The sequence below is a fragment of the Ammodytes marinus genome (assembly GCF_949987685.1).
Source record: "Ammodytes marinus genome assembly, chromosome: 2".
Taxonomy (NCBI): Eukaryota; Metazoa; Chordata; class Actinopteri; order Uranoscopiformes; family Ammodytidae; genus Ammodytes; species Ammodytes marinus.
The window spans coordinates 23,871,073-23,884,248 of record NC_137231.1 but is presented as its reverse complement, the minus strand read 5'-3'; the positions used below and the strand labels follow the sequence as shown (position 1 = coordinate 23,884,248).

Genomic DNA, 13,176 nt, shown 5'->3' with positions numbered 1-13,176 from the left:
AGGTCAAGTCCCGGTGGCCAGAAACACCTCAAACAAGAGACCCACAGCTTTGGATGCTACAGGGCGCCCTTGGATGAAATATTTAGGACAGCATCATCTTCTTGTTTCAGTAGCACACCTTCCCATGTGTGTTTACAGAGGAACTGGGAGCCAGCCAGAGCATGAGCTCGTGGACGGCAACAAATGACGACAACCATTTGTATAATATTTACATATTTATATAAAAAGAAAGGGTTTTCTTAATAAAAAAAAATATGTGTTGCATTTTCCACTGTACAGTACACACCGAAACCAAACGAACAAACAAAAACCACTAAAAAGAGATGCGAGTTGTACAGTATTAACTGTTTTTTCTCTCTTTCAGAAGAAAACTTTCACCACTGTCCGTTCACATTGGACTGCCTGGCTAACTCGCTGACTATGTGCAGGAGTCACTGGACTTGACTTTCGTCGAGAGTGAGACTACAGAGGGTTTGGGGGGCACATCGGGCTTGAGATATTTGAAGCCCGTTCGAGGCAGTGAACCATAGGAGCTCATACCGTGCTGCCTTGACAGAGATAGGCCCTGTACTGTCATTTGCATGGAGTCCACCCTCTGAGGTGCGGGGGGCGGACTCTCCACACGGTTGAAGCTGTGATGTCTCGCCAGATGGGAGGAGTTAGATGAGTTGGTGTTGTGCCTCTTAAGGGCGGAGGATCCAGAAGCTGCAGATGCCGAACCTTTCCGGAGCCCGTAAACTGAGGAGTGGACCTCCAGCCGTTTTCCCATCTGAGGCACGGCCGGAGGGACGGTGAGAGAGGCCTCTCGTTGGGGCACGCGTGGTGGCATCATCCCATCTGGATCCATCATGTTGAGGTTGTGTAAGGGGCTTTTGAGGGTCTTGTACTCCAGTGTGGCCCCCTGGTTGTCCATGACACTATGGTCCATGCTGAGGTCACTGTGGTGGGGATGCTCCACATACTCGTGCTGGTAAGACTGATGATGCAGCTGCAGATGGGGCTGGAGCTGGTGCTGATTCTGTGGCAGAGGCAGGACCACCACGCTGGGGATGTGCCCCGGCGAGGCCCTCAGGGGCAGGTCTGTAGAGATCACAGCCGAGCCCATCGGTGGCATGTCCTTGGTGCAGGCGTTGATGAGGTTCTGGTTCCTCTCCCACTCGCGGCTGCCCCGGATGGGCTTACGACGCGGCTGCATGGGGGTGGATTCGGGCGTTGGCAAAGCGGAAAGGTCCAGGTGGTGCTGGTCTGCTTTGATCAGCATCTTGCCATTTGGAGTCAGTCTCCCGTTGTGCATCAAAGGGGAGAGGATGGCTTCTGGGCGCCCGTCTTTGGCCTGCGTCTCAAACAAGCCGGTGAGTTTGGTCACACTGTTCATGGAGCCCCTGCGGGAGTGGAGGTGGTGGCTGTCCTTCTGCTTGCGACCCGTCAGGTCCAGGTCTCGCCGCCGGTGGTCGCAGACACAGTAGACGATGATGCCAGAGAAGATGGCGCCCATGGCAAAGGCTAGGATGACAGCAATGGCCAACAAGGTCACTGGAACTAGCTGGTCACGGCCCTTCTGGTAGCTTTCACGGATCACACCTGCAGAGAGAGACGTGGAGATGACATTCAGACTGGCAGACTAACAGAAGAAGGATAAAGTGTACTGCTGTGTGTTGTGGGAAAAATAAAGCTGTTTGGAAGGATGTTTATTATTAGGCCAAAACAAAAGATAGAAAAAACATATTGAATTTCGATAATTAAAAGATATTCTCTGGGAAAAAAAGATTAGAGGTTTAAATAATTTCATGAAATACATGCAAATGAAGAAGGGTTTATCCCATCAAAGTGAACACCTTTTTCAAAACAGGCATAAAATGGTAGCTTCAAGTAGCATCATTCAATATTTCCAGAAAATCCAATCTTAGACTGAAAAATGTGTTTTGGAGGGGTGATTATGATTCACATTATAAATCCCAGATAAACCCCCTTCTGCTGAAATGAAAAAAAGATATGAGCGCAGATAAAGGAGCCTGAAATATCCAGACCCTTTCTTCTCACAGATGCAAATGGGGAGACTTTTCATAAATCTTCATAACTGGATCCAATCTCATGAATCACGGAGAATACATTAAAAAAGCCTCTGATTAACCGCAAAATCCAATGAGCTGTGTCATCAGTGTCTTATGAAAGCACCACTTTCAAAGACTGGCAAAGTCGAGCTGCGATACCGCCAAATAAAAGATAATTCAATAAAAGGAAGTATTCTAGAGTTGGGAGATTGGGAGCAGCAGATTGTTAGTAATAAAATGGGGTCAACAATCATTATCATTATGCACACGTACACGCAAGTGTCAAAACATGTTCCACCCTCCCTCAAACACACACACGCACGCGCGCACACACACACACACACGCATAATGATAACCTCCTGCCAGTTGATGAATGTAGACATCTAATGGATCGCTCTGTTCCTTGGGTTAAAAACACCAGTCCAGAGCACAGAGATTTATAATGCATTCACACATGACCTGTTCCCAGCACAGATCAGTTACCACAGACAGAGGATTAGGCAGGTGGGCTCTATCATGTAAAAAAAAAAGCCCCGCTGTGCAGCTGTGGTTTTGATAACGTGAGTCAGTTACACGTGTGCACTGCACTCACCGCACAGTGCATCAACCTGGAAAGATCTTTTTTTCATCTTTATGAATGCTGTTTGTGTCCTGAGGAGGTCATAAAGACTTGCAAAACTGTTAATGCAAAGGAAAATTGGAAGCTTTCAGTCCCTCAGGATGATATAACTAAGAGCAAATAACCTGATATTCATATGTATGAATGGAATTCAACTCGACAAACAATAATCCATTATGCCAGCGTGCATCTTCTATACAGAGGAGGTGTCATTACAGGGAATCTGTGCTCTAAAATAAGGCACAGTGTGGGTGATGATTTGTCTCATAGCTTTTAGTAATCAAAGACACTTTCATTTACTGGGACTTACATGAAGGTAGCGAGAAATCAGACTATCATTTTAGTTTTCAAAGATTTGCATTAATAAAGTCTTGTTTTTGTCTAACCTCCTATCACATGACTCTACCTTGTTTATGTCTCGACCTGCCTCATTCAAATTTGAATACTATATTTTATGAAGAAATAAGGAAACCTAACATAATATACTACATGAACACGGGCATGCAATTTGTACACTACACACTGCCCAAAGGAAATCGACTCAACAAGTAAATAGAAAAATCACTGTAAACACATTCATTAAAACACTTTTCCCCAAGCAGATTATTGGAATTGTGACATTTTTCTTTCAATTTTGTCTGTAATTTCCCGAAAGGAGAAGCGACACAATTAAGCATTTGTGGCAAATAATTCTGTGAAATCTTGAAGGGACTGCGTAATCGTGTTTAGTCTTTTCAGCTCAGCTGTGTCACCAAGGACATGCTCAGGAGAATATCTTCTTTCTTTGTGTCCTCGGCGAGACATAACACAGACACAAGAGACAACGTGGTAATCTGTTCACATGGAACCGAAATGCAGACTCTCCTTAACTAACATACATAATCCTCACTCGCTGCAGTCATACTTCATTAGTTTTAGTAAAAAACACAACCTAAAAAATTATAGAGCACTGAACAGTGTCTGCGAGTCTCTGTGTTAGTGTTAAAGCTCAACCTGGATCAAATAAAGAGCAGTTACTTTTGCCCACATCATTCCTCAGCCATTGTAAAATCACAAAACTTCTGAACTCTTTTCACTTTAATGGAGTGCCGACAACACGAAGCTCATTGAGTGTTAAACAAAGGGTTTAAAAATGTTACGGACAGAATGGCTTCTTATCGAGGACTGTGTAGATACTGTGTGAAGTGATGAGTGTTATCTTCAGTCGGCCATTACGGTTTGACATGTGTTATGCCGTGGACTCGTGTGACCGAATGGCCCTGCCTGTCTGACGCAAACATCTGCTTCCCATCTCATACAGTAACATCTGCGAGCAAGAGGGACACTTATCCCCGCTGCTATCTTTCATTCTGTTGACTTTCGTCTGTCCTCCCTTAGATCTCTCCCTCCGCTCCCCCCGCCCTCCCTCACACTTTACTTTCTGCTACTTCTCCCTGTTACAGAAACAATGAATCACTTTCTACCGACTTTCTTCTTGTTTCAGAGTGTTTGCTTTCACACCGTTCAGTCCATATGGTAAGTGTCCTATTCCTAAGGGGGAAACTGAGAAGACTGTAATTATAACCTTGTGTTATTTGTGACTTATCATCCTCCCGGCAGAAACCACAAAGGTGACGGATGCCGTCTGAGAGCTGCTGGCTTTAAATGCCTCTGCTTACAATGAATATGAAAAGGAATACAGCTTCACCTGAGCAGAAGAGGCCAGAAAATCTCCCCAAAAAATATTCACGAAAGGAAATGAAAGTGCAAGCATAAAAAAATACTTGTTTTCTTTCTCCATACTTCTTGAGAAATGTAACTACGTTGATCGATCTCTATCTACGTTGCTTACATGCTGAATGAGCATGTTTGAATAGCTATTCATTTTCATGACAGTGAATTTTTTTGCCCCCAAAGGTTAACTTTCTTCAACCAGCGATTTGGAATTCACATTGAATAACAAAGGCGGAGGGAGGCAGAGGCAGGCGGGTGACCATTCTGGTGAAGGAGGCCAACTGTGGAGCTCCATCTTTGTCCTCTGTGGGCGCCAAGGTCAAACCCCTATTTAACCTGCGCTGCATGGTGCTTCCTGTCTGCTTCTCTTAAAAAAAAAAATAAAAAAAAAACTTTCATTCTTTTTCTCTCATTTTTCCCCAGTTCCATTCATCACCCATGTCAGTCGCGTTCACGGACACGTCCCCACTTAGTGTGTGTACTTAGCCCAAGGTCTCGAGTAAAACACAAAAGAAAGGGAAGAAAAAGGAAGAAAACTTTGAAGACTTCCACCTTTCATGTAAGGAATTGTGTCTCATCTCGACATCAAAGAGAATGAAAGTTGCAACAGAGGACGCAGAGGGTTGTCTCTCCGTCGTATCACAGGACTTATAAATCAAGGTGGCTACACTGCTCGTTGTGTTTAGAGACAAAACTTTATCAAAAACTTTCCCAACGTGACCTTTAAAAGTATAAAAGTGTTGTTGAAAAAAGCCTCAGATTTCTGCTTTGCTCTCATCTTGTCGAGGCTCTTTGACTCTGTGACTTATAATCCTCTGGTTTTTCAACTCTTGCTTCTCGCCCCCCAGAATGCAGCGCAAGGCATCCTGCAGCTCGGCGGTCGGATTGATTTGAATTTCCACAGCGCCTCAGGCCTAAACATTCTGTTATTAAACACATATCTCAGATACTTGGATTATTCCTCGCTGTCAAAACAGGCTCGGCAGCACTTATAGTTGTAAATCAGAAACATTGTAATCTGCTGTGTCTGGAACTCTTGAATGCTCTCTGTCTGTCTCTCTGTCTGACACACACATGTAGACACTCTTACACTCTTTTTTAATCTCCCCAGAAACCCCAGCCACCCTAAGCCCACAGAGCTCGGTCTTTGTGTTGGTGTTGGGGAAACTTCAAAGGTAGTTAAACATCACAGGGAGGTTACGGCGAGGGCACTAACCTTTGACTGCAGGCTGTTACACAAAGGCGTTGTCAGTGAAATGATAAAAATCTTAATCGGACTTAACTGCACTCACTGAAGTGGTGACACTTGTTGAAAGACAGAACAGTGGACCTTGTCAACTAATGGGGTAGAATAAAAAAGATAAAGGAGGACGTGTTTGGTGCCTTAGCTGCATGCTTTAGAAAACGTCTTATTTGCTCTCAGGGACACGCTTATGGTCTTTTTTTAAAGTTTTTTTTAAAGGACATTGCTTCTAAGATGATGAGAACATTTTGTTTAATTCTATTTACTCTCCAGTTTAGAATATAATCCGATTAAGTATTGTGTGTGTTTGCGTTCAAGAGGCGCTTGCATTAATGTTGTTATTCAATATTAAAGCATTCATCAGACCATCCAGAGTCAGCGCACAGCATACAGATGAGCTAGCTAACATATAATTAAACCCCTTAATTATATCAGTCTGCACCTCAGGTATTAACACCCATGAACTAACCTATTCACCTCTCTGCAGACAAACTGTAACATGTAATATGCTAAACAAATCAACCTTAATTACACATCCCTGGGATCGTCTTGCAGCACTGTTTGATGCTTTCAATTGACACTTATACTGTTTGTATTAATGGGTGATAGACTTGTTAACAATCACTGCCAAGCATGAAAAACAAAGATAAAATAATTATTTCATTTAATACAACATAATTGTGTATTTTTTTACAGAGAAAAGCTGTGGTCTGAAGTCCCTTGTGTGTTTTTCAATGTTGACTCCTGTTCATTAGCATTCAATCTTGTTGAGTCACTGTTATACAAATGGCTACCCACTCAAGTGTATTTTTTTTTTAATGATACGACTGCTGAACAATGTGTGGCAATCTTCTGGCTTCTATGGTTGACTTTACAGTCCAATGTGTGTTGTAATTCATTCAGTTTATTCTGCCGGCACAGATAATCATTCAGCACACTGTGGACCCTACAAAGTACCACCGGAGAACAAAGACTCAGCTTGTATCTGCTTGATGAGTGGCTCAATCATGGACATTTTGAACGTGACCATTTAAATTCAGTTCAAAGCAGAATAATGACAGCTGAATGTGGGTTAGACAAGCTTCAAAATCACCAAAGGGTGAGCTGTAGGGATAGGAGATTCAGTCACATAAATGAAATACTAAGGCAATACTTTTTCATGAACCAGCGATTGACAAAAATGTCTTACTGAAAAGCGTAACCAAAACATCTGAAATGGAAAAGTAAGCGGCAAATGTGTGTAGAAAACAAAAGCGGTCTGAGAGAACAATAAGCTAATCAGCGGAGGAAATTATGGCTTATGGCTTGACGTCAGTCGGGGAAGTGCGTAATGCCCGGAAAACATCCAGTCCACTGTTTCTATTATGATTCACAATGAGCTGCGAATAATTCATCCGCCTCACAAAGGCCTATCACAATCATTGGCTGGTGAGACATACGAAAACTCAAATCCTGTAGTCATTACAATGTTGTAGGTGTTATAATGACTGGAATATGACTTACATTACAGTGCATCGTCCTGCCTTAAAGGATCATTTCGCCAACTTTTAACCTAACTCCTAAATCTCTTTTTTAAGCAATAACCTAAATCCTATCATTCTGAGATATATGAAACTAATAACGTTAAAATGCACTCACCCCCATAGGCTGCTGAAGACAAATGCAATTATTTGACATCAATAGTTTATGTTAGACAAAAGTGTCTAATACCTACAAATTGTGTCGACTCATCTCCATGGGATGGTAATTTGAAAGGAGAGACATCTGCATAATCAGATAAGCAAGATGTCCCTTATGGTTTTTTCTGTGGCAAGAAACATAGCTGAAAGCTAGGTACTGTATGTTGGATAGTTATGTACCAGCTAAACTTAAGAGACAGTTAACACAATCTCTCCTAGCCTTGGATGTATTTGACAGTTTTTATTTTTATAAGTATAATTCAAGATTGAAACAGCATTCCCAATAATGATGGGGAAATGTTCCTTCAACTGCCTTCCAGACGGTGAGTTGAAGTGAAAATGCCAGGGCTATCAAGGCTTTTTGGCATTAAAAATATTTGTTTTAAAGCACTGCATCCCTGTGTGAGCGTGGTCATACTCTCCCTCTACCATACCAGCTCGGCAAACAGGTGTCAGAGAGCTGCCTGCTGCGGCTGAAAATAGCCCTCGCAGAGCAGCTGTCAGACAGTTGCTTTTACGAAGAAATCCTGACATGCAATGATATGTCCCAATAAACAACAGAAGCGCTCGTCTTATCGCACAGAAATATCATCAAATGCCACAATGCTGTTTTTGGAGATTGGGGTTCCTAAATTTCACTGTTATATAATGCTAATCTGCTTTCCGAATAACACTTCCTGTCTTGTGCTCAAATTTCAAACTTGACCGGTTTCTAACTTAAACTTTGAGTGACTTAACAAAACCCCTAAATTGAGTTCATCATTTATTTTTGCTATGCTAGGGAACCAAGTGACATACCTTTTTGAGGAACACTTAGCTGAGAGCGATAGAAAGACAACCCTGTTGTTCACTCTGCTCAGCTACAATATCTCGCTACATCTTCTAACCAACTTTTCCCCCCATTTATTCGTATCTTGTTGTTTCAGTTCTATCGTTCAGCCAGTTTGTTTCCTTGCTATCCCCTTATCCTCCCCCCTCTAACCTTCACAGGAACCATTATTGTCCTGTTCTGTTTAATAAATTCTTATCATGCGTGTTCCTTTTTCTCTTCCCATGTCTCTCTCTCTCTCTCTCTCTCCCTGTTGTCTCTCTCCATCCCTCTTCCCTTCCACCTTTCCCCTCTCCTCATACCCTGGATAGCTGCTGTAATGAACCCATAAATTGGAGCAACACAGCGGTGGCTACAGGTCGTGTTGGGGGGAGGGTGGATGGGAAGAGGGAGTGGAGCCTGACAGAGAGAGAGAGAGAGAGAGAGAGAGAGAGAGAGAGAGAGAGAGAGAGAGAGAGAGAGAGAGAGAGAGAGAGCTGGAGAGAGAGCAAAGAGGGTGGGAAGCAGGGCAAGGATTCATTCCTGCAGACAGTGGAAGAGATATGACTCCAGTTGGAGAAGAGACAGACAATGAGGGGAGAAACGGTTGGATTAGGAGGTGCAGAGATGGAGGAGGAAGAGACACAGAGAGAGGCAAGGGGGGAGGGAAGGGGCCGTTGGGTAGAGAAGGCTCCGTCAAATTGGTTCAGGAATGAATTTGCACTAGGTTAAAGGTACAGCCTTGGAACATGCCATCCCAGTCAAAACGAGAGGTCCTGTGGAAGGGAGACTGATCACAATGGCAGCAGATGGTGGAAAACAGTGGCAGGGCTGGAGTTTTTTTTGGGGGGTGGATAGGGTGAGCGATGGGAAGCCACTAGAGAGGTGTATAGTTGCGTGACAGGAGTGGAAGAAAAAATATAACAGAGACAGATGAGGCCCAGACAGACAGACAGACAGACAAACACCAAGCTCAAATGTACTGTGAAACACAAGCGGCCACCTGGTAACTGCGAGGGTCCCCACTGGAAAAGCCAGATAATGATGCTGTTGGGTGTTAAACAGCACTGTGCGAAACACTCATCACTTTGCAGCATTTCTAATTACTCTGGTGGTGTCAGGCTAATACATATTGGCAGCACTGTAATATTCATTAGCAGATAAAATTCCACAATGTCTCGCCTGCAAATGGAAAAAGTTGGGGAGTAATTGTAATTTCTCTTAAATCACAAACAAGCTTGCAAAACGACTTTGCATACACAAGCTAATCCATTTCCACTCGAGCACAAACTTTTTCTGTTTGACTTCATTTGAGAGATTGATGGTATGGTTAAACTTGTATCCCTTATTTCTTCTTAAAACTGGGTTGCATGGATTTATCTCCGAGGCGTTGAAATGCTGATAAATTGACTTATTTACTGAGTTTCTGACTCCATAATCTCTTCTCATATATTGATTCCATTTTCACTTCCTCATACGCAGTTTGCTAAGTTTTCACAGTACAGTTGACACCTGAAGCCAATAACACTCAGGGCGACAGGAAGGAAGAGGAGGCAGGATGGGTGGAGCGGGAAATGATATACTGTTGACTGTGGTGCTCAATTTGCCATGCTGAAAAGCTGCATGGAGGCAAAATGGTGCTTAATACCATCAAAGCAATCAAGACAGGAAAAAGCCAAAAATATAAATAGCAAAAAAAATAAAAAATAAAAGCTTTTAGACCAAGCCATGCGAAATATCAAGAACTGCTCACAAGAACCAAACTCAGGAAAATCAAACAAATATCACCAGAGCTGACTCGTATAGAAAAGTAAAAATAAAGATTGTTGAGCTGGAATTGAGATCAAACTGATAAAAAAAACTAAAACAAGCTGCAAAAAAGTGTGAAAAAGAAATCATAATAACAACAATAATGATCAACCAGGGAAAAAAACAGCAGGAAGCATTGTTTTGAAATGTGAAGCCTTGTTGCCGTTACCTGAGCATGGAACACCCACAGCCCCCTTTACCCCCCAAAATAGGAAATAAGTAACTTGTATGAATGCAAAACAAATGTGTAAGCTTTTGCTATGTGTGATTTCCATTTCTCACCAATCCCACAAAGACTGGTGTTGTATTAGACCTGCTCAGGTAAAGGCAACAGGGGGAGCGACAGCATGTTGTGACTGTATGCATGCTGTCTGAAGTCTCTGCCACCATTGTATCCACGGATCTACCTACTGCTTCCAGCTGAGATGCTGTGTATTCCACAGACAGGAGATAGTGGAGTGTGTGTTGTGAAGTACTGAAACATCTTATGTTACTGTTTGTAATCACGAGGGAGAGCACGTTCACAGTGTGTGCCGCTGATGTATTAACATTACACTCGAGTCACTTTGTATCTTATCTTACAAAAATATACAGTATACCTGTTGGTTGTACGCATAAATATTCAACCACTGTTCTTTGGACATTTCAAAAATCCTCTAAGACTCTCGTTACCACCTGGATGAGAATATATTCTGACTGTGACACCATAAAAAGAAACGTTTAAAATATGAGGTTGTGACTGTGTTTTACTATTCAAGTAGCGAGAAATGTTGGCAAGAACAAGCAAATACAGTTTTATGAGGTTAAATATAAATATTCTTAAGTAACTTACGCCAATATAACAGAACATACTTGATTACCTTTGTATACATTGAGAAAAGACATGTACTGTACAGTAATATTATTACAGTCATGTTTTGGTTTTAGAAAAAAAGAGGCACAAATTTAATAAAGCGATACAAAATCTTTTTTTATGGTGCAACAGTCAGAAAACTTTTTAAAATTTTTGAGTTTTTGGCTGAGTTCTGGAAAAACCTTCAGAACAGCGGTAAGTGATGTCCATTGACCTTCTGGCTCAGTGATCACTGGGTTTATATTTTGGCGAAAATTGGATGCTTGGAGCTGTGACTCGAATGTCATGTCACTACTTGAGAGGCACAAGGTGAGGCTAGGATGAAAAGAAACACTGCAGTGCAATCTTTTTCATAGCAACTTCAATAACAAAAATCCCTAGTCAAGCTGTATTAGCTGCTATGTTTTTCTCTCTGTATCTTTGTTTATATGCAGGACGTCTATTGAAATGCCCTACTATGCTAAAAGTCATGATGAATCCCCATTATCAATAATCAATACCTCCTCCTCAAAACCATTTTGAGGTAATGTACCGGGGACATGTTGCAGGTGGTTTTAATGGGCTCTGTACTAGATATATCTCTTTTATTAAAAGGACAAAACATGGATAAGCAGCACTGCAGTGACCTTTTTCTTCCCCCTCTGATATGTGCCGTCCCTTTCTCCTCCTTCCCCTCTCTCTCTCTCCTTCTCTCTCAGTCTAATTTATCCGGCGAGCCGTCCTTGAGGCGGTACAGCATTAGCCAGGTTGTTAAAACAGGAGAAGAGGGCGTTCAATGTCATGTCACCGTGTCGCAAAGCATGATAGAGCCTGGAACGGGGGCCATCTTCCCGGGGAAATAAATACATCGCCATCTTCCTTTTCAAAGTGTAATGGTCTGGATATTACATCTCCTGTGGGACATTACAGTCCACGGATAATAAATCTATCCTTCGGAGTATGCGTGTCTATGTGTGTGTGTGTGTGTGTGTGTGTGTGTGTGTGTACCTGCGTGCAGGGGTCTCCAATGGCGTAGCATACGTGTATGTGTTTGCATATGCATGTACTGTGTAGGTGTGTTTGTGTGTTTGCCTATGTGTCTGCGGGGGGTTTAACGTTCGCAGTGTGAAGCAATTTGTCCCCTAGAGAGAAAGTGATCCACTATCTCCACACCTCGTCAGCTGGAAGCAGCCAGGCAACCGTATATCTCAATTACATAAACCCCCACTCCTCCCACCTCCCCTCTCCCTCCCTTGCCACAGGTGACAATGGACTAAACTGGCTGCTCGCTGTTGCGTTCCAAGGCTTACCATTGGCTTCAGGCTGAGTCTGAGAGGGCACGGCTACGTAGGGGTCCTCCCCTTTGTCTGAGCTCATGGGGGGGTCCTTGCGTTCCACCATGCGGCCCCGCCCCAGGGGGCCCTCGGCGGCCTCGGGAAGGGCCGAGGTGGGGAGTGACAGGGTGTGGTGATGGTGGCGGTGATGGTGGCCTGCCGGACACAACACAGGTTAACCGTCGCTCGGGGCAGACAGGGACAGGCTTTATGTGCATGTGAGCACAGGCCAGCAGGGGTGTACACACACACACACGCACATACACACTAGCACACAAACACATCTATTCCTCGTCTGAAGAAGAAACACAGATACAGTGACACACACACACACACACACACACACACACACACACACACAGCTGCTGGGCTGTGTGTAGCAACATTGTGTATCTCTCTGGTGACCAGGGGCAACTCATTAGCAAATGTGCCTGTGTGTGTGCCTGTGTGTGTATGTGTGTGTGTGTGTGTGTGTGTGTGTGTGTGTGTGTGTGTGTGTGTGTGTGTGTGTGTGTGTGTGCCTGTGTGTGTGTGTGTGCGTGAGTTCGTTTCTCTGCACAGACGTGTCATTTCTTTTTTTTGTATCTGTCATTCCCTGCCTTTCTCTGTCTTTCTCACTCTCTCCCCTCCTGTGACTGACTGACATGTCAAAGCTCCATCGGGCCTATCGGAGCAGAGCAGAGGACAAATGTATTTCTCCACACTCACTGTAACTTTTCTTTAGCTGTGAAGCACTTTTAACTTTGTACCTGCTTTCTCAAGCTCTCTGTTGCTTTTCAAATCTCACTTTCCAAATGATGTTCAATTCATTTTGGTGTGCACCGTTATCTTTTTAAACTTGGAAAAAATGTTGATGTTTATCTATTGTCTGACATGTTAGAGACTAAATGATTAACCACAAAATTAACCGTTAAATCGAGTAAATAATCGCTAGTTTATTTCTAGTCTACTCAAACCCCTCCTCTCTACTCCCTTCTTACCTCCCATTTTCCCTTCCTTTCTTTATTCTGAACCAAAGATCCCCAAAATGTTTCAAATCTGCACCACGGATAATCTTTATTTAGCAATGCCCTCAGCAACATGGCTA

The 13,176-nt window shown here is 43.2% G+C and overlaps 1 protein-coding gene across 1 annotated transcript in view; it reads right to left on the bottom strand.

Annotated features, from left to right (window-relative positions):
* Positions 1–418: 418 nt before the first annotated feature.
* The window catches only part of sema6a (sema domain, transmembrane domain (TM), and cytoplasmic domain, (semaphorin) 6A), a gene marked incomplete at its 3' end in the record, with an annotated part of 106,168 nt that continues 93,410 nt past the window's right edge, over positions 419–13,176 (bottom strand). The window contains exons 19-20 of the mRNA XM_080044018.1: positions 12,066–12,245; positions 419–1,581 (exon numbers count right to left, since the gene is read on the bottom strand). Coding sequence (XP_079900144.1) covers positions 419–1,581; positions 12,066–12,245 — 1,343 coding nt within the window. The remainder of the gene's footprint in view (positions 1,582–12,065; positions 12,246–13,176) is intronic.